The sequence below is a fragment of the Hippopotamus amphibius genome, chromosome X (assembly GCF_030028045.1).
Source record: "Hippopotamus amphibius kiboko isolate mHipAmp2 chromosome X, mHipAmp2.hap2, whole genome shotgun sequence".
Lineage (NCBI taxonomy): Eukaryota > Metazoa > Chordata > Mammalia > Artiodactyla > Hippopotamidae > Hippopotamus > Hippopotamus amphibius.
The window spans coordinates 124,137,846-124,160,390 of NC_080203.1; the positions used below are offsets into that span (position 1 = coordinate 124,137,846).

Here is a 22,545-nt window from a genome sequence, read left to right on the forward strand (position 1 = left end):
ATGAGAACAGCATGTCCTGGAGAGTGGCCACTGTTTCACCTTGGAACCCAGAATGAGAAGACATGTAGAGGCCAGCCTGGCCCAGCAAAACCCAGAGAAATGGCAGCCTGCCGCCGCTTTAATCTGATGCAAGCAAAAAATACTGTTTGTGAACTATTGACCAAAAGCTTATTTTTAAATACACTGGTGATATGAATGTCTGCAAAGAAAACCAAAAGAAGCTACAGATGAATTATTAAAATTAACAAGAGCTTAGCAGTGTTTAAAATTGCCTTTCTATTCATTTTTCTTTCTTTCCTCCTTCCTTTCTTTCTTCCCTCTCCTTCCTTCCTTTCTTTTTTAATTTTTTGGCTGCACCATTCAGCTTGTGGGATCTTAGTTCCCTGACCAAGGATTGAACCCGTGTCCCCTGCAGTGGAAGCACGGAGTCAACCACTGGACCACCAGGGAAGTCCCTCTATTCACATTTCTAATTTCCAGCAGCAAACTGTTCAAAAACATTAGTTAAAAATACTATTTACATTCCTGTAGCTTTGTAATATAGTTTGAAATCAGGGAGTGTTACGCCTCCAGCTTGGTTCTATTCATGGTCTTGTGTGGTTCCATACACATTATAGGATTGTTTGTTCTATATCTATGAAAAATGCTGTTGGGATTTTCATAGGGGTTGTGTTGAATGCTTTGGGTAATATGGGTATTTTATAACAGAATGCATTTCCTTTTGTGTGATTTTCACATTCATTCATCAATGTCTTATAATTTTTAGTGTACAGGTCTTTTACCTCCTTGGATAATTTATTCCTAGGAATCTTATTCTTTTTGATGCAATTGTAAATGGGATTTTTAAAAAAATTTCTTTCTAGTAGTTTGTTTTTAGTACATAGAAACTCAACAGATTATGGTACGCATATTTGAAAGTTGCCAAGAGAGTAAATCTTAAAAGTTCTCATCACAAGAAAAAAAAAACTTTTTCTGTACCTCGGTATACTGACTGATGGTAATTAAACTTAGTGTGGTGATCATTTTGCAGCATTTACAAATATCAAATCATTACCTTGTACATCTGAAACTAACATAATGTTATATGTCAATTATACCTCAATAAAAATACTATTTACAATGCCATAAAAGTATGTTAGAAAAAATATTTAATATGTGCAAAATCTGTATGGAGAAAATTATAAATCCTTTTGAAAGACATTTTCAAAGACCTGCATAAATGAAGGTAACCATGCTTATGAATAGGAAAACTCAATATTGTATAAATGTCATTTATTCCCAAATTGATCCATAGATTCAAAGCAATTACAATTGAAAGTCCAACATTTTTGTTTGTATACGTTTTTTAAGTTTTCTAAAATTTGTATAGAATAACAAATGACCGAGAATAACCAAGACAACCATAAAGATATGCTGATGACAGCCAGATCTGTTTCTACCTCTCGTTTGGGCTCAAGAGTTATCTTCAGTTGCCATCTAGCTTTTACACAATATACTGGACACTGAATATTCATAGTTCTATTTATATAAAAATTTATATACATATCTCAAACTCAACGTCCTAGAATGAAGTCACCATGGCTATTTCAAAGGCTGCTTCTTCTGTTATGTTTCTTGTGCTTCTGGATGGCCCTACCATCCTCCCAGGCCCCATAGCTAGAAATTTGGGAGTGATCTAATGCTGTTTCTTTTTCCCATTCTCTGTCACTACCGCCATTGCCTTAGAACTGGGCTTTGTCCTTGGCCAGACTGTTGAAATCACCTTTAAATTCTCTTTGCCTCGCATCTCTTCCTTTTCCAGACCATCTTCCACATATCTTTCTAGATCTGATCATGTCAACCTGATTAAAACCAATCACCTTCAGGACAAAACCCATGAATTGTTTGTCCACTTCTCATAAAATGTCAACTGTTTAACTTAGTGAATCTGTGTGTGTGTGTGTGTGTGTGTGTGTGTGTGTGTGTATAAGGAGTTCTTTCCTGACAGCAACTTGCATTGCAAAAAGTTGCTCATTAGCCAAATCATTTTAAATGATGTTTGCTAGATCTGTTCATGAATGTAGCCCCAAGTAGCATGGCTTAAAAGGCACATCTAATCTGCTGGATTTTGTTTTTATTTCAGTTAAAAAATCTGGATCCATTTTTACTGTTTGATGAATTTAAAGGCGGTAGACCGGGTGGATTTCCTGATCACCCACACCGAGGTTTTGAAACAGTAAGTAAAACAATTTGACTGCAAAAGTGTGTATTTTAAAATTTACCTCTGTTCTTGAAACTACTAATTGCTTCAAACAGAAAATTCAAATTTAGAAGCAATGAATAATGGGCAAGAAAATTAATTTATAAGTTCCTAGTTATAGACTGGCTGTTAATAGAATTGTAATATCTATTTTACATGAAGCATATTCAAGTTTAAATATTTATTGTTTTTCATCTTTGAATTTGTGCCACTGGAGACGTTCCTATCTGAGCAGTTAATAAAGAACAAGAATTGGCTTCTTAAAATATTTATATATATTAAAATAATTTATTGGAGATAGAAGAAACAACTTAAGGTGAGGTTAAAATACTTTTATATAAAAACCTGCTTCTCAAGAATTTTCAGAATTGTTTAATCTCATGTAATAGAATATTTTAAACCTCAAAGGACAATCAACACTATTAGTATTTTAACTCAGTTGTAAGGAATTATAGATTCGAGGGAATAAAACAGAACATGGCCTAAAAATGAGGATTTTACGGCCAGATATATACATTTATAAATTTAACTGTAAAATTTATAGGAATTCTGCTGCACACTTAGTTTTCAGTTTTAGTTCGATGAGAAAATAAGAATGTGTAATATAATATTGAGGCACTTTCGAAGATTCCCATTCTACACACACACATATATTGTGGGGAAAATGTAGGGACAGTTCCTAACAAAGTTTAGTCATCTGCTCCCTGAGGAAAACCCGTATTCTAAGGAAACAGACCAGGGCTTAGTGTGTTTGTCAAGCCCATTGCTTAATGAGTAAATATTTATTGATATCTGGTGACATGGAGGCATGGTGTCAGGTGATCTTTTGTATGTTGGGATGTGTGTGTTTGTGTGTTGGGGAGAGTGGGCAGAGGCAGAGGGAGGGAGGCTAACGAAGAATAAGGTGTGAGCCCTGCTTGCCTCCAGTATGCTTTGTAGTTAAGGATGTAAAAGATGGACAGATAAAGAGTTAATCACAGCCATGTGAAAATAGAATAAGCCTAGAAGCTTCGGGAAACAGTATGAAGGATTAAGGTCGTTGGACCGGTTTCCCTTCCTCACTTAGCCATTTGCCTTCCGGTTCTCTTTTCTGTGACCACTTTGGGGCCAGTTTGCCTTGCTTTACAGCAATAATGGAAGCCATGCCTTTCCCCCTCCCCTGCACCCATGCTGGCTTCTGATCCAGCTCCTGGAACAGGTCTCCCTACTGTGCTCTTCTGCTTCTGGTATCAGGATATTCTCACCACTCCATCCCACAGCTGAGCAAGGTTGGTTATCTTTTCATTTTTAAACATGTTTTTACCATACATATTTCTATCCTTGGCCTATTTTGTTCTTTTGGGTTGGTGGTATTATTCTTATTGTTTTGTAAATGCTCTTTATATATTAAGGAAGTCAGGCCCTTTTCAGTGATAGGAGTTGAAATAGTGTTAACAGGGATTAGGCTTGTTTTGCATGCCCCCAAAGGTAAACCTTTAGATACAAAGCACAGATACAACCCAATAGAAAGAAGACCTTTTTAACAATTCCTTCTGCAAAGATGGAATAGACCCCCTGGATCGGTGATTTTCTTATTCCTGGAGAAATATGAGCATGCACTGCATGTTAACATAATGCATGTGTTATCAAGATCAGTGATCCTCAAAATAGGCTTTGTGCAAGATGAGTCAGTGCTGTGCTGGAATAAAATATTAGAGCTTGCATTTTATATTTTGAAAGAAAATGAAATTATGAATATAACATGAATATAAAATAGAACTAAATGTATTGTTTAGTCCCTGCTTGTATTTTTTAAACTAATAATGTTGCATGATGAAATAATGTGGAGAATATTATTCTGCAAAATTCTTATTATCTCAAGTGTGATCTGTGAACCAGCAGTGGTATCACCTGGAATCTCAGGTGCTACCTCAACCTAGGAATCAGAATCCACATCCTAGCCACATCCTCAAGTGATTGCTATGAACATTGTAGTTTGAGAACTGCTCATCTAATTGTGTTAATTTCTGCTGTACAGCAAAGTGATTCAGATACACACACACACACACACACTTTTTCATATTCTTTTCCATTGTGGTTTATCATAGGATCTTGAAAATGGTTCCCTGTGTTCTACAGTAGGACCTTGTTTATCCATCCTATATATAATAGTTTGCATCTGCTAACCCCAAACTCCCAATCCACCCCTCCTACACCCCCACCTTGGCAACCACAAATCTGTTCTCTATGTCTGAGTCTGTTTTTGTTTCGTAGTTAAGTTGATTTGTGTCATATTTTAGATTCCACATATAAATGATATCATATGGTATTTGTCCTTCTCTTCCTGACTTACTTCGCTTAGTACGATAATCTCTAGGTCCATCCACGTTGTTGCTGCAAATGGCATTATTTTATTCTTTTTTATGGCTGAGTAGTATTCCATTGTATATATGTACCACATCTCTTTTTTTTTAATTGATTTTGTTTCTAAGCTGTTCTTTTTTTAAAAATTAATTAATTAATTAATTGGCTGTGTTGCGTCTTCATTGCTGCGCGTGGGCTTTCTCTGGTTGCCGAGAGCTGGGGTTGCTCTTCATTGTGGTACACGGGCTTCTCATTGCAGTGGCTTCTCTTGTTGTGGAGCACGGGCTCTAGGCACACGGGCTTCAGTAGTTGTGGCACATGGGCTCAGTAGTTGTGGCTCGCGGGCTCTAGAGCACAGGCTCAGTAGTTGTGGTGAGCAGGCTTAGTTGCTCCACAGCATGTGAGATTTTCCCAGCCCAGGGCTCAAACCAGTGTCCCCTGCATTGGCAGGCGGATTCTTAACCACTGCACCACCAGGGAAGCCCCTGTACTGCATCTTCTTTATCCAAGAAATATTGTAGCTCTATGAGCTAAGAGCAAGAACCTGATTTTACTAAATTAATGGCTAATCATTTCTTAAAATTTAACTCTTCAGTTTGGATATTGAGATATTTTCTATTAAAAACTTGCATAAAACTTGAGGAAGAAGGAAGGCCCTGGAGGAGGCACAGCTGGTGGTCCCAAGACAAAGGGGAAAATGCACTCAGTATTTCCTGCCTGGAGTTTGGCCTCCCGGGAACATTGTTTTGAAAGGCTGAGTGGTAAAGGGTGGAACAATTTTGCAGTTACCTATTTCTGGTCGGGCCTGATATCTTGATTTGTTTAGGGCAACTCGGTATGCTCAGAAACAAAGAACCATCTGAAAAAATGTGCGGCACTCTTCCTTTTTACTCCACGCCCTGCCCAAGTTTAGTTTCGCCTGAAAGAGAAGTGCTTCAGGTTGAACCCCCTTCACTACCATGAGAGAAGAAATGCATTTTGTGCCTTTCAAAGTCATCCTTTAAATTACACTCTTGGGACTTTCCAGGTTTTAGCACTGAAAGGCCCATGTTCCTGGGAAACTGTCGGTACTGGGGAAACCAATGTGGTTGGTCACCACTGCTTCAGTTGAAGAATGGTTGGGAGTATCTGTCCTGCCCGCTTCACAGGGAGGTATGAGGATGGTCTGGTCCATTCTGTCTATAGTTGGGCTTAGAAATGTTTCATCAAGTTTTTCATTACAAGCCTCAGCAGGTTCTTTGATTTTGTTCAAGCGAACAAACCTGCTCTATTTCCAAGGGTGTGCCCATCAGGAAAGCCACGCTCATGTTTACTGGTTGGCAGCCAGCAATGTTTGCATGCAGCCTCTGAACAATACCTCGAGAGGAAGGGTAGGGTTCTGGTAATTCACACCTCCCATCTCCCATGCAGCCTGTTTTTGTTTTTTTTTTTAACTTGCATTGCACTTTCAAACCCAAACCATACCATTGTTGAATCAAAGCTGGGGGGAAAAAAAGCTTGATTGAATTTAAAATTCATTCTGGAAAGAAAAAAAAGATACTTTAGGAAAACTAGGAAAGGATATTTTCTAAACATCAGAAAGGCTCTATCGTTCAAGGAACATCCTCTTTCATCTCTAACATGGAGGTATTGACATGTTCCTGTTACTATGAGAAAAAAGATGCCAGTGTCTACCAGCACCATACAATTGAATGATTCTGGAAGCTTTGATGCTATTAATAAGACACCTGTTGAGAAGGAGGAGGACATATTATTTATTTGTAGGTAATATGCTAATAAAAGGAAACCCCACGGTGGCTGCATCCAGCTTTGGGTGGTGATGTGATTGGAGGAGGACGGAGGGCACAGGACTTGTCCTGAAGTTATGGTTACAGTGTAGCACTTGGATTTTACTGTACACATTTATTTGGCATGAATTGGGGGTGATGGTAACAGGTTATAGGAAGGAAGCTAAAGCCACCCCCACCCTAGGGCACCCCTTGACACCACCATGCTAAGAACATCAACCAAAACCTATTACTTGATGTCTGGATAGAAAATAATTATGCAAAAATCACCACTTTCCTGCACAAAGGGAATAGCCAGATATAATGGGGGGGGGGGAATCCCATTTATAATAGCAATAAGAACCCCATATAATTCCAGGGCAAAAGGTTATTCTCCTAACTCAGTTATCCTACTTCTAGGAATCTAATAATTTTCTGGAAAAAAAAAAGCAGCATAAGAACAGAGGCTTGTTATACAATGTTTCTTCCTGTGCAGTATTAAAAAGTAAAAAAAAAGAAAAAGAAACAAAGTATCCAAAATAAAAGGGGAATGATTATATATGTGGGGATTATATGCAAGGAAATTATTATATATCTGGAAGCTGGAATATTATGCAACATTATTTATAAAAGCAGATATAAATAATTTAAATTTTCATGAATCATGGTCTGTTTAAATCAAGGTTTGTCACCCTTGGCGCTGTTGGCATTTTGGGTGCATCATTCTTTGCTGCGGGGGCTGTGCATTGTAGGATGTTTAGCTGTATCCCCATCCTCTTCTCACCAGATACCAGTAGCACCCCCTTACCTCCAGTGGTGACAGCAAAAAATGTGTCCAGATATTGCCCACTGTCCACTTTGGGCAGGGGCGGCACCACATTGCCCCCAGTTGAGAACTAGTAGTTTACATACATGTGTCCATACAATGACGTACTACCCAGCTGTTAGAAGAATGTCACAGCTTGATAGGTCCTGATAAAGAATAATCTCCATAATAGTTGGAAAGCGACAGAGGCAAGGTATAAAACCATTATGGCAGAATGTAGGATTTGTATAAAGAGCAAAGGCTATACCTTTATTCTTTTTCAAAAATGGTTTATTATTTATTGTGGGGAGGGTGGACTATCTGAATGAATGATGACTTCCACAGACTACACTGACGCAAAGAAAACAAAGTCACAAAATTTATGTAGCAATACCAAAAGAAAATGGTGCTTAAGAGAGAAAAAAAATGACAGATACAAATACATATTTACAAAGCTTTTTTGAAAATTTAGTGGATTTTAGTATATTCATAATATTGTGCAAGTATCACCACTGATTCCAGACATTTTCATCACCCCCCAGAAGAAAGCCCTCACCCGTTAGCAGTCACTCTGCATTAGCACATCTGCCAACCTCTGGCAACCTCTGAAACTTGTGTTTCTATGGATTTGCCTATTCTGGACACGTCATATAAAAGGAATCATACAGTATGTGGTCTTTTGAGACTGGCTTCTTTCACTTAGCATGATGTTTTCAAGGCTCATACATGTTGTAGCCTGTATCAGAACCTTTTTATGGGTGGCTGATAGTCCGTTGTATGGCTGTGTCCCATTTTGTTTATCCAGTCATCCCTTGATGGACATTTGGGTTGTTTCCACTTATACTTTGATTCTTGGGTATTCCTAGATTATCTCTGAAAGGATACCCCAGAAGTTGGTAATGTACCTTCCAGGGAAGGTTGCTGGGTGATGAGGGAGAGTTGGAAAGAGTTAATTTTCATTCTAACCCTCTTTTCCTCTTTGTACCATTAGAATTTTGAACTATGTGTATCGGTTGTTTAGAATATTGATATTTTAAAAATTCTCTCTTCACATGCCATATTTGAGGATACACAGTGCTCTCATGGTTGGTGAAGGTTGTGGCACTCACTTGCTCTCCAGGGCCTCTTGCTGAGGCCTTCATCTTGGGTCTGCCTTCCCCACATAAAATCCACCTGGTTTTTGTTCTATTCCAGTCAACCAGATAAGCTAATAACATTTGCCAGAGTGGAAGTGGGGGTGGGGTATGACCTAGGGGCAGCTTCCTCTAGGAAACATTTGTTCACCATTAGAGGTGCCATGAAATTTAAGAGTGCTCAAATTAGAAAGCACAACTTTGTCCTCTCCAACATGTTGCCTGTCCAAAAGGAAATTAAAATTGTGTTTGTGTGCGCACATGAGTTTACAAGAGGGGGCAGAGGATTTCCAGTTTGCAAGAAAGTTAGAAAATGATTAAGGAGGAACAAGAGAGGTCCAACTGATGAAGTTTCACATTCTGAGGGAGAAGCTAGCACTTCTAACAGGTCTGGGAGGGTTTCAGGGAAAAGTTAACCATTTAGTAAAACCTTAAGGAATAAGTTAGATATAACTGTTTGGATAGCAGGGGGTAAGTTAGATATGACTGTCTGCATAGCAGAGGAAAAAGTAGAGGGCATAGTATGGGGATAAACTAGAAACAGGGAGTAGTTTAGTCAGACCTAAAAATTGGATGTGTAGGGCAGGGTGAGATCTCAAGCTGTAGGTTGGGCCATCATTGGGGAAGGCCTTCAAAGCCAAGCTCGAGCTCTAGTTATAAATGAATGGCCAATATTTATATCCTGAAACTCCCAAGTTAATGCAGTCATTTTGAAATTAGAACTATCTTTAGTCTGAAAGTCTGGCTTTTAGACTATGTCAGTGCTTCTCAACTGGGGGTGATTTTGTCCACACAGGGTCTTGTGGCTATTTCTTGAGACCTTACTGCTTATACCAACTGGAGAGCGCTACTGCCATCTAGTGGGTAAAGGCCAGAAATGCCGCTGAATGTCCTGCAGTGCCCAGGACGGTTCCCAGCATAGGTCATATGAGGGGAAGTAGCAGTTTCATGCGAAAGCAGTCTAAATAAATTCCCAACCAATTTCCCCATCTGCCCCACCCCACATTACAATTACAAGCAGAAACCATTCGTGGCTGAGAGACTGCATTCCTAGGGTTCTTTAGTAGACAAATTGGAGGGGCTGCTTAAGTGAGACTAAAAACATCCAAAATAAATCAACATAGATCGTTACAGGACAAAAAGCTTCTTCCCAATGTTCAGCAAAGCTTCTTCAGAGTTATCCTTCAGGAGACTCTTCAAATGAAACGCCTGACCCCACAGGATTAAATGCAGAGGAAATCTGCATGCAGTGATACTGGCAACCTGTTTTCTGAGAAGCTTCACGCACTTTCTCTGTGTTACCTCTCACCCTCACAGCCACCCTGGAAAGTAGGAATTGTTAGCGCCCCATTTTACCGATGAGGAGACAGAAACCAGAGAAATGGTGACTTGCCAAGCTCGCAGCCCATACAAGGCAGGTGGGCCCTTCTGATCCCAGGCCCGCACATGTCCACTCTTCCATGCTCCCACTCCTGGAACAAAGTTCCCATTCTGTACATCTGATAGTGTTTCAATACACTGACATGTTCATAGCATTTGAAGTGAGACTGCATGGGTGACACAGATCCTCAAACTGTGACACCTCAGACTCTTTCTGTAACTTAGTGTGGGATCCAGTGCCTTCATGGTTCAGGGACCCGGATTTTTTATTGCCCCAAAGTGCAAAGTAATGCTCTCACTTCCCCTTTGAACTTCTGGTATAATGAGGAACTGGATTGGGTTGGTTGACTGTCCAGATACTTGAGCAATCATTTAACTTCTTGTAGCTTCAAGGAGACCATTCATGATCTAGGAATAACATGATAATTAACAAAATGCTGCTTTAGTTACTTATGACCTTTTATTACAACCTAAAGATTCTTTTCCTTCTATATACCTTTTTGCCCCAGCCACCCCAGCTTTTCCCCAAGATTTCAGTCTTTTGAGGACCAGCTGGGGGGGCTGTCTCCTCCATGAATTATTCCCCCATTCCTCTAGATTCATCCTCATCAGAATTAATCTTTCTTTTGTGTTTCCAGCGGGATTTATTGTACTTCTCTTTAGCATTTGCTTCTCTCAGCTGCATGTTTCCGTACTGGTTCCCCTGCTGGTTCCCCTGCTGGAGTTACTGGTTGTTCCCTGAAGGTAGGGAAGGGATAATCATTGTGTTCTTTTTGAGTGCTTTCTGACTTCTTGTTTATGAGTGTGTGAGGACACTTTCCCTTGTGCAGGCTGAAATGAAATAAAAAGAGATTTAAAAATATTCCAAAATAAAAAGTTTATTTAAAAGATGAAAGACAAAAATTGGCATCCCTGTATCAGACCCCCCGCCCTTATTATAAAAGGTTTTATTGCTTCTTGAAGTCCAGAATCCCAAGAACTATGGCCCAATAACATCAAGTGCCATGAACACATTCACTGAAAATTTCAGAAATTAAATCCTTCCAATGAATGAATCTGGAATAAGAAATCACCCACCAAAAGGTGTCAGCTGCTTAATTAAATTAAATATTATTATAATGGAATTTTAAGAAAATATTGAAAGGGAAATTGACATGATTCCCTTAACTCCGTCTCTGTAAGAGCCCTGTGAGCCCCAAGCCTGCCCAGGACCATGTGTGCGGAGGAGCGTTTCAGGCCCTTCTTTCTTGGGTGTTGGCCTTGGCAGCTTTTAACTAGAGACTGCTGGACAGAAAAAGTCCCTTCCACACCAAAACAAAGCCCCTCCCTTGAAGACTGGAGGTCAGCCCGCCATATGGACACGTGGTCTTTGAACAGAGACAATGTGCTGGGGCTAGAAGAAGCAGTTAGTTATCACTGGATCTTTTAGCAAGACGTATCCCTGGTTTGGCAAGAACTGACTTTGTTACAGAAAAACTGAGCACCCATCGTAAGGATCAGCAGAGGGCACTCTTAAGCAACAGTGCTTCGAACTAGCCATTTTCCTGCTGGGTGCAGACATAGTGCTTTTGTATGTGGGAAGTTGGGGTCATCCTAGAAGCTGGCAAACCATTCCTTTGAGACCCTTTCAGTATAACACGGGAGATGAAACAATGGACGTGAACACCTTGACCACAGTTTTACAAGATGTAGGTGGTATCAGTTACAAGTCTGGCCTGACAGCATGGGGAGCCATGGGTAGTTTGTCTGAAGAGATTCCCCAAAGGGTTGAATCCTGAGTGGGGTTTGAAGAGGAAGGGCATTTCTGACTCCAGGGTTCTAGAAGCAGCTGGATGATTCTCAGGGAGTTTGCAGTTCAGCTTACCTGAATAGCTAGATTTGGGAATGTGATCATCATAGAACCTTGATGTGCACACCTGAAATTTTATTCCGAGTTAAAGGAAAATTAGTAGATTTGGGAGACTTTTGCAAATGGGAGCAACAGAAAAATAGAAAAGGAAAATTGCTTTCAAATCAGTTGTTCATTTCTCTGTAGTTAGACATCATTGGGTAGAACTCGTCAATGTCCACACCAAAGAAGGACCCCATGATCACCTCATCTCAGGATCCAGGGGCTGCCTGTGCCTCCGTCAGCCTCTTCTCCACTTCGCCCGGAATCCTGAGGCCTGTTTTCAGCTTTGTGTACAGTGGCACAAGGACCCTTTCTTTGCCAGAGGTGGCAGTTCACCTAAAGCCCTCGAGTTGGCAGCCCTGGCTCCTCTTGCAGCTCCCATCAGCTCTCTCCAAGGTGGGCGCAGTGCTCACAACACCTGCGTTACAGCCAAGATGGAGCCAGCGTTTGTGGGGCACCGTGGGAGAGTGAAAATGGTTTTATTCTCAGAGACAGAAAATGTTTAGTCCTTGCTCTGCTACTATTAATGGTGTAACCTTAATCACACTAAGCCACAATGTTTTCATCAGTAACGTGTAGGTAATAATATATTCCCAGGATTATATGCCTTGTAAGTGCTGAAATGCTATGCAGATACAAGATGGCTTCCCTCCCTCTCCTTCCTTCCATCCATCCATCCATCCATCTTCAGTGTCAGCTGTATGTTCTAGCATTCAGGGATGTTGCATTTTCTTAGGAAAGACAGACAATAAGTGTGATAACAATAACCAAATAATTATATGATATAGTGCCCTTTTGTGAAAAAGCTAGGAAGAAGAAACAGAGTAGGAGGGCTGTGAATCGATTGACCAATTAGATGGGGGTGGCCTCTCTTCGGCAGTGATTTTTTTTTTTTAAGTTTTTTCTTTTTTTTGATGTGGACCATTTTTAAAGAATTTATTGAATTTGTTACAATATTGCTTCTGTTTTATGTTTTGGATTTTTGACTGAGAGGCGTGTGGGATCTTAGTTCCCTGACCAGGGGTCGAACCCACACCCCCTGCATTGAAAGGCAAAGTCCCAACCACTGGCCCATCAGGGAAGTCCCTAGGCAGTGACATTTGAACAGAAGCCTGAACGAAGTAAGGACGCAAACAATGAGACTCTCAGGGGAAATCATTCCAGGAAGCTCCACTGAAGACTTGAGGGGAGGCCCATGAACGGGATCTCTGCCCGAGGAATGTGGCAAATGTGCTGATTCTGGAACTTACGGAACACTCATTATGTGCTTTGCACACATCACCTGGGTTAGTCCTCGCCTTACTTGGTGAGCTTATTACCTGAGTCCCTGTTGTAAATGAAGAAACTGAGCCTCTGAGGAGTTAAGGACTTCACTCTTCGTCTCACACCTAGTAAATAAGTGCAAAGCCCAGATTCCAACCTGGGCCCCAGTACCCGAGTGGTTCCCCTGGGCAGGGCCACGCCAGCAGGAGGCAGTGTTGGCACGATCCCAGAAGCATTGGTGCCTCGAGGGGTTGTGGCAGGAAATGTCATGACAGGACCCAGCAGAACTTTAAAAGGTTTGGGTTTGCCCCTTGGCTGAATACCTAAACCATGTTGCTTATCTTTTCCTCTTTTGTGCAGCCACCTTTTGGCACTTGTGACGGTGTTTTGGGGGGGGGTAGGGACTGGATGAGCCAACGTGGGGGGGGGCGATTTTCCAGGTTTCTCAGTGATTGCTCAAGAAAAAACTTTTTTGTAAAATAACCTGGGTTCTGAATTGTATGGATTGAAACATTCTGTTTATGTCCTTGAAGACCAGTTAGCCACTTCAGTTACGCAAGATGTTCCTTGCCGGCCTCTCTCATCAGCCATGACCTCAACCCGTGTTTTTGTTTTGTTTTTGTATTTTTCCTACTCAGCTACCAGTAGAAAAAAAGACACCATTCTAGGGCAAGTGGAAATTAAAAGAAAACAGAGTTTAATCTGTAATATAACTTTTTTCTTTTAAAGAGTGAATGAAGTCATGACACGCTTCTTCCTAAATACCAGTCAGAAAGGAAAAACAAAGCCTATTTGGTGCTGTAATTCTTCACAATTCATTTATAGCTCCTTGATGTACACCTTCTCTAAACTTCATACTGCAGGTGACGCCTTTCTTTCCTTACCGTTGTGGGTTTGTGTCTTTCTCTTTCCAAATACAAACACACAAACAAATAAGAACTGACAAGGAAGCACAAATATTTAGTAAAGACTCGTGGAAAGTTGAGGACCAGGAGGAGGAAAGGACGCAGCAGGACCAGGAAGCACATCAAGTCCCTTCAGAAAACACCTGTTTCAAATTACAGATTTCTTACCTAATTAGACACATGCAACTCTCGAGTTTAAACATAACACTCCCAATTCCGTCAACCACCCACGGCAATTCTCCAGGTGTTTGCGATTATGTAATGTCCTAAAAAATCATCTGGATCATGTCAATTCTCAAAGTACTGCCTGAGTTTTTTTTTTAATCCTCTGCAGACGTTAATTGATCCTTAAGGTCTCAGTGTAGCATTTACAGCACTTAGCAGAAATAAAAGGTAGTAAATAAAGTTTCCTCGGTTTCTGATTTTTCTTTCCCCAAAGGCTAAACGTGTGTTTTTTGCCTTGAGTAGTAAAAGAGAGGCATTATGGACTCGGTAAAACGTCGTTGGCCAGACTTCTCTAATTCAGATTTTACAGTATTTAGGATAGGGGAAATGCTGTTTACTTTTGTATTAAAAGAGAAAGGACATCCGCACAGCAAACATAGTGGAAAAGGGGGAGATAACAGTCTCCTCAGTCTTTTAGAAACAGTGTTGGAACTGCTCCCTAAAATAAAATTTGAAAAAAAACAAAAAACCCCAAACCAAAAAAACCCCTCTTTTGATATCCATGTAAATTTTCATCTTTAAATGAGTCATGTTCCCCATGATTTACTTTTGAAAGTTGCCTGACATATTTTTAGATGATTAACAACTTGAAAGTCCCGAGGCTTGGATAATTGAAAAATCTTGGGGGATGGAAAGAACGTGATTTGAAAGAGACTCCTTTGAGAAGCCAAAGGGGAGCTTCAGCCCAAACAGAATGAAAATTGCCTTTATTATGCAGTTATTTTAATTAAAAATGCATGCATAACAGGAAAAGGAAAGCAATTCTAGACACCGTTTAGTTTGGCTGGTTGTTTGAAATTTGGAAGCTTTTTTTATTTGTCCTCTGAAATTTTTAACCTTTGTATGGAGTCCTAAGTGCTTAATTCTTATTTTGGCATGAGTGCCCTCTATAACAATTCCAGATCTTTCCCACCTAGTAACATAGTAAAGTCAGAGCTAGCTATGTTGTCCTCACAGGTAATAGAGAGTTATTCTTCTGATTCTTAGTGTTTTGCCTTATGTCTCGTTGCCTTCCTGTCAAGCCCCAGTTTACCTACACAGGGAACCAATATTCACCAGCATCTCTGCAGAATAACGTGTATCACTTACTTTAATTCACTGATTAGTGGCAGCATCTTTTTATTTTCCCAAAATAAAAAAGTTTCCATTGTCAAAGGGTAAACTGCTCATTGCAGAAAATGCAAACCATCAGCAAAGAAAGCAGATAATAAAACATACATGCAATTCCACCCTTTGGAGATGACCTTTGTTCACATTTTAGCACGTGGCCATTCGGGCACTTACATGCATACACAACATAACTGGATACAGTTTGATTTAAATGAACCCATTTAAATGCATCATTGCATTAGATCCCATTAAATACAGTTGCTATTCTGTAGCCTGCTTTTTTGATTAAATAATATTTTGTTTTTCTGTGTCAGTGAATAAAGATCTGTATCACTTTTTTAAAGCATTTTTTATTGTATTTATTTATTTATTCATTTGTTTTTTTAAGGCACACGGGCTTAGTTGCTCCGTGGCATGTGGGATCTTCCTGGAGCAGGAATTGAACCCGTGTCCCCTGGATTGGCAGGCGGATTCTTAACCACTGTGCCACCTAGGAAGTCCTAAACTTTTTTTTAATAAACTTATTTATTTTTATTTATTGGCTGCGTTGGGTCTTCGTTGCTGTGCGCAAGCTTTTTGTAGTTGCAAAGAGCGGGGGCTACTCATTGCAGTGGCTTCTCTTGTTGCAGAGCACGGGCTCTAGGCATGTGGACTTAAGTAGTTGCGGAGCATAGGCTCATTAGGTGTGGCTCACGGGCTCTAGAGCGCGGGTTTAGTAGTTGTGGCACACGGGTTTAGTTGCTCCACAGCATGTGGGATCTTCCTGGACCAGGGCTCGAACCCATGTCTCCTGCGTTGGCAGGCGGATTCTTAACCACTGTGCTACCAGTGACGCCCTCTGTATGACTTTTTTAACAGTTGGATAATAATATCCTCTTGTATGGCTGGACCATCATTTAGCTGTGTACCCTATTAACCTGTCATCCAGATTGTCCCTGTCTTTTTGCTATCATAATAAACATTGCCAAGGTAGATTTGTGCAGACATTTTGTATTCTTGTTGTCACCTCAGATTTAAATCTTTGATGTGTATTTTTTATATCCTTAATCCATTTGCAACACATTTATGTATGTGGTGGGGGCTTACTCTCTTTTCTCTGAGAAATAAAATATTGTCTGCCATGTCAATAAACAGGACTCCAGTCATCAGTGATTGCAGCCACCAGCCTGTGGTGAGCCAGGGAGCCCTGAGGGAACTCAGGAAGGAAAGAGTACCTGCCATCTAGCAGCCCTCAGCCTGCAGCCACTCCCTGCAGTGAGCCCTGAGGAAATTCAGGATGTGAAAACACAGGATACTGGCCCCAGATAGCTGAGATGCATATCAAAGGAGTGATTTCAGTGAGCCCAGACTCTTGCATCTTCCCATATGTAGAAAAGCGCTCAATTTCTTAACTTGAGATATCTGGGTTTCTTTAATTAACAGTAATCTTTTGATGTTCAGACTACCTGCCCTTTGTTGCAAAACTTCTACAACCTGACTCCCCACCTCGCCTCCTCCTCAGAGCAGTTCCCTCAGGGTTACTTTAGATGCTGCCTCCTGGGCTTCAAGTCCTTAGTATGTCCACCAAATAAAACATAACTCTCAACTTTTAGGTTGTGAATATTTTTTAGTCGATGTCTCATATGGTCAGTCACTTGTTCCAATACTGTTTATTGGAAAATGCATCCTTGCCCCACTGATTTGAAACTGCTGTCATTATATGTTAATTTCCCCTACAAATGGGTCTCCTTTATTCCCATGCCAATGTTGCACTGTTACCATCACGATAGCAAGTTTCCAGGTGGGAGTTTTAGACAAAATCCAGTTAGGGCTCTACAGAGAAACAGAACCAAGTGGATATATAGAGATTATGTAAGAGGGGATTTATTATAGGAATTGGCTCACGCAGTTAAGGAAGGTGGGGAATGCTCACAGTCTGCCATCTACAAGCTGGTGAACCAGGAAAGCTGGTGGTGTAAGTCAGACCGAGGCCCAGAATCCGAAGGCTGAGAACCAGGAGTTTCGATGTCTGAGGGCAGGAGAAGATTGACTTCAGAGCTGAAGAGGAGAGACCAAGGCTTCGCCCTTCCTCCACCTTTTTGTGCTACATGAGCCCTCAACGGATTGGATGGTGCCCACCCACACTGGTGATGGTGGATCATCTTTCCTCAGTCTACTGTGTCAAGTGCTCATCTCATCCACACCCTCACGGGCACTCCCAGAAATCATGTTTACCAGCTACCTGGGCATCCCTTAGCCCAGTCAAGTTGACAAAGGAAATTCACCACAGTCTAGAGCAGTTTCTGTAGCCATCTGCCTGTCACCTGCTGAGATAAGGGTTGCTGCCGAGGCCACTCTGTCCACAGTGGTACAACATCACTGAGGTAAGTGACGTTTTGCAGGATGACACATGGAGAGTCCTCGTGTCAGCCAGCTTGATTTGCACTATAGTAAGTGCTCTACAAATACTTCGTTTCAAGATCCGGCACTCAATAAAATTTGCTCCAGAAGAGGTGGGTTTATTATAAGGCTGAAGTGTAAGATTTCAATAGCATGACAGTAGCAGGTCTTAAATTGCCCTTAGTTGGGGGCATGAAGAGGCAGAATAAACGATGGCCCGTTTTCCCAGCCTGAGTTCTGAACCAGTTGAGATGAAAGAGTAAGATAGATAGCAGACAAAAATAGACCTTTATTTCCAATAAAGCTGGTACTGTCGAATGTGGCATATGTCTGCAGGCAGCTGGGCTTCTGAATACAGCACCTGAACCTGAGATAGTCTCTATTCAAACCTCACTGGCTGTGTGGGAGCCCTGCAGGCCACCACCGTGGGGGCTGGCCTTTCTCAGAGAGGCAGAGAGGAAAAGAGGACCTTGGCCTTCTGTGAGCAGGCTGATTCCCAAAGAGGAAGGGGAGAGCCAGGGTTCAGCTATGTGAGCGCAGCTGCTGCTTTCAAGCCCGCCCATCAGATCAAGCTGTTCCTTTCCCACCATGGCGGGGTGGGTGAAGTACAGCAAGAGCTGAGGAGTGTTCATGTTAATGCGTACCCTCCATGGGGAGGGAGATGTCACCAAGGGCAATGGAGGTTTTCCCTAACACTGTGGAAGGCGCTGCCCTGCTGGTGGAGCAGGGGTCACATGCTATAGGAGACCAAGGCCGTGGCTGAACCTAGTGTTAGTGCTATGCTTGCTTTCATTTTATGCCCCCTTCTCTCCTCTCTAGGCTTATCTCTTGCCATTATTCCTGTTCCTTGAATGAGTCAAGATCTGCCTCACTTCTTAGTCTTCACATGTGCCTGGAACACGCTCCTGGCCCACCTTCACTGCCATCTTATTTTGTCTGACTTACTCCCTTCCCTCTTTAGGACTCGCTTCCTCTGAGAAGCTTTGTCTGACACCCAAGTGTGAGCTAAATCCTTCCTGCGCTCCTCACAGGAGCACAGGAAGTACCTTGTGTGCTTACCCAGCAGGACCCATACTCCGCATTTTATTCCTGCTTACTCTCTTCTGCATGAAAACAACTACTGGTGTTTTCTGTGTCTTCTCCATTGGAAGACCTCACTGGCTATTTGTTCAATGAATTCATAAAGGAATAAATCTTAATTTATTATTTAGAAGTTATTATAAGTTTTATATCTGAATCGATAATCTTTTGGCTATTTCCTAAGTACACAAACATATAGGAAAATGATCAGAAAGCCATTGCCACTTATAAGTTATAAAACAACTTTTTGAATTTTCATATTAAAAAAGATTAGTTAGATCTACTTTTTTATGCCTCAGGATAACAAAAACGTAGACTACAAAAACAATCTGGTCTAGGCATATATAATGGGTTTTTGTGTGGAGGAGGAAATAATCTTATTTGTGTAAAACAGAAGTATCTGATATATATGCTGAGACCTTCAAAGATATTTTCTCTTCTTTTACCTCTTGGGTATATTTTTTTTTCTTGTTGAAGTATAATATTTCTATTCTCCTTCTTTTTGTGGTTTTAGAGATTTGTGATTTGTTGGTTAAAAAGTATTTGCTCTTTTTAAGTAGTGATTTAAATTGTTATATTTGGTGGAATGGGTCTTTGAGTGAAAATTAGGTCTGGCTTACATAATTACAAGAGATGTTGGGATTTTAATTGCAGACTGCATTTTCTGGTTCGCTCATTAAATAATGGTTAAAGAGTTTTGAAATAAAATTTCCAAGATTAAAATGGATAAACACATTAAGCTTTAAAGAATGCGTTTGGATAGCTAGAATAGGAAAACTTCATCCAGTGATGCAGACGATCGGAGTTGTCACCCGTAAGCCTGAGGCGGGGAGCCACGCATGGTTTGCAGATAAACATGGCTCTGGAGACACCTTTCAGAACTGTTGAGGCTGATTGGTATTTCCTGTTAGCATTACAGATGAATTTCATAAGTATGTAGAAAATGAGCAAAATGGAAGGTCAAATCTAAATAGAGTGGTACAGAGAGGACCCCAACCCCAACATGCAAACGACTTTTTAAGCTTTCAGTGTTAAATCTCACATTTCAAATGTTACCATGTCCCTGGGGGAGTTTAAAATTCTTTCTGAGTAGTTGGGTGTCTTTTTCATCTGTTAGGATGATCACAATAGTTTTTATTTTGTTTTATTTTATTTTATTTTATTTTTTAAAAGGAAGTTTAAAAGAAATATTCATTTATTTATTCAGGCTGTGTTGGGTATTGGTTGCAGCATTCGGGATCTCTTGTTGCGGTACATGGGCTTCTCTCTGGTTGTGGCGTGCAGGTTTTCTCCTTTCTAGCTGTGGACCGCAGGCTCCAGGGCACGTGGGCTCTGTAGGTTGAGGTGTGTGAGCTTAGTAGTTGTGGTGCACAGGCTTAGTTGCCCCGCGGCATGTGGGATCTTAGCTCCAGGACCAGGGATCGAACCCGTGTACCCTGTATTGAAGGTGAATTCTTTACCACTGGACCACCAGGGAAGTCCCCACAATAGTTTTTTAAATGAGAATTTTAGAGCTGCTTGATTTTTCCTTTTAGTCAAATCATGAAATAAGAAGGGCTCGATTTTCTTGTGCTGTTTGAAATCGGTGACATCTCGTTCTGCCAAGAGATACTGTGATTGCAGAGGCTCCCGGGCAGGTTTTGCACCCCGCACAAAATGCCTACCATAGATGGCTGTCGATATTCAGATTTATTTGCCAAGATCAGTGTTGTCAAATAGAACTTTCTGTATAGATGGAAATGCCTTATAATGTGCGCTGTCCACTGTGGTGGCCACTTGGCACATGAGGCTGTTGAACACCTGAAATGTGACTAGTGTAGCTGAGGAGCTGGAGTTTTTATTTTGTTTAATTATTTTAAACTTAGCCACTTGTGGCTAGTGGCTACCCTGACGGACAACACAGAATTTCAACACAGACAGTGCTTTTAGAGTTAGTACGGACTTGCCTCTGGAAAAGTTGACTTTAATTTCCATGAATTCATTTGACTTATCCCGCCAGCATTTATTGAGCACCTGGTAAGTGTGTGTGTCTGGTGTTGGAAAGACATGTCCTTTGGATTTCTCTGATCAGCCTGTAGAGGAAGGTGTAGAGGCCTGAGATCTGTTGTCCCACACACCTGGGTGAACGTGGCCTTGGTAACAGGGCTCCTGCTGTTTCAACAGGAGTTGCCTGTCTTTCACCCTGAGCTCTGGGCCCCACCATGGCAGAGCCTCGCCCTATGGGTGGAGGGGATGAATGGGGGCCCCTCTCACCTAGCTGGGAGCTCTGCTTGCTTAGGGCTGCATCTGCCCGGAGCAAGGGGCTCCTATGTGAAATTGTCTCAAAGATGTCGCACGGGCTAGTGTGGCCCTGTCACTGAGGCTCATCCCCTCGGCTCGCTCGACTTTCTTAGCTGCTCCTGACACTTTGGTCAACACATTTTCAGTGGAAAAAGTGAATAACTCTTCACAGCCCCCCAACACCTACTTTTTCTTCTCTTTTCCAAAGGTGTCTTACCTCCTGGAAGGGGGCAGCATGGCCCACGAAGACTTCTGTGGACACACTGGTCAGTTGAACCCAGGAGACCTGCAGGTATGGCCTAGATAAGGAATGGCTGGTGGTTTCATAGTCTTTGCATGTGGCTGCTCGAACGCACCCACTTCCAGTACCTTCCCGCACGCACAGCCCCCCTCCCCCTTACATCCTAGACTTCTCCCTTTCTACAGCTCCTTGCACTCTGCCTGGAAACCTGCATAGGTGTCTTGTATTCCTCTCTCATGCTTCCCTGGACCCCCCCACAGTCATTTTTTGGCTCCCACCTAAGGCTTTTTCTGACGTTTCTCAAAAGAGTAATCACAAGTCACTGTCTCAGCTTCTTTCTCTTCTGTCCCATCCTCTGCTCACTGAAATCAGGGGTGGCCTCTCAGCACTGCCCCCCAAACCTTTCCTGAAGGTGCTCAGGTCACGGTCACTCATGATGTCCTAGTTGCCACATTCACCGTGCCAGTTTCCGTGCTCATCTTTCTAGATCTCTCTACTGCCTTTGAGACAATTTTCTATTTATCTTCCAGTTCATTCGCAGGGGTAGGTGTTGTCCCTTAAGAGCATGACCCAGACCCGGCCACCATCCTAGTCCTGTCTGAGATGTGTTACAATTAAAATCCCCAGGAAGTGCTCGGGTCATCTTTGCCAGTTTTTATAAGCCTGGACTCTATACAGGTACTTTCTAGGCTCATTTACATATTTTGGGGGAAGAGATGCAAAATTTGAATTGTGGCGTTTCAGTAAACATGAGATTGAGAGGTAGAAAAGCAAAAGGGCGAGGAGTCGTGGCCAAAAGTCAGCAGTAACCTCTCACCAGAGCAGAACGTAAAGTATAGCTCTACTGATTGTGACCCCGGAAGTGGATTCTTCCGCCCTACATGCAGCTGTTCTAACATGCATAGGCATGGTTCCCTGTGGGAGTGAGCCCCAGGTGCCCACAGGTGTAACCTGCTCGTTAACCCCCCTTTTTGGCTTTTTCCCTTGCCTGGCTCACTCTTGCTACTCTTCCCTGCTTGTGCTTTCTGCACCACTTTCCAGATAAAGTCCCTGCACTTGAGCCCCTGTCTCAGGATCTTCTGTGGGAGAACCCAAGCTGAGATGGGCAGGAAACCTATCTATCGTGTTCTATCCCTTCATCCCCGGATTCCGAGGTTGGCATCTGGGGCTGGCCCCTCATGTGCTCTTAATAAAGAAATAAATGAATGCTTGAAAATTCTGCACAATAGTGCAGGCAATAACTTTCCCAGAGTTGAGGCAGCTGACTAAGTCAGCTGTCTATGGTGTGGTGGATCCCGTGGCCCTGCACAGGTACCCTTAGGCCTACGCTCCCATCCTCCAGCTGCTGCGAATATCAGCTGCTGATGGCTCTCAGCTGCATCCCTCCCTGGGCACTGCCCTCTGCCCCGGGAACTGCCTCTCCCAAGGTCATGCTCGCTACTGCGGGGTGGCCCACAGTCAAGGGTTTGCTGATGGGGTAGAAAAGCCTCACTTTGGGACAATTC

At 42.0% G+C, this 22,545-nt stretch overlaps 1 protein-coding gene across 5 annotated transcripts in view; it reads left to right on the plus strand.

The window, feature by feature from the left end:
• The window catches only part of PIR (pirin), a 90,501-nt gene that overhangs the window by 11,879 nt on the left and 56,077 nt on the right, over window positions 1–22,545 (plus strand). For all 5 annotated transcript variants that reach the window (XR_009050237.1, XR_009050238.1, XM_057717733.1 and 2 more), the window contains exons 3-4: window positions 2,123–2,215; window positions 21,008–21,091. Coding sequence is in view for 3 of the 5 variants with exons in the window: in XM_057717733.1 (XP_057573716.1) it covers window positions 2,123–2,215; window positions 21,008–21,091 (177 nt within the window). In the remaining 2 variants the exon portion in view is untranslated. The remainder of the gene's footprint in view (window positions 1–2,122; window positions 2,216–21,007; window positions 21,092–22,545) is intronic.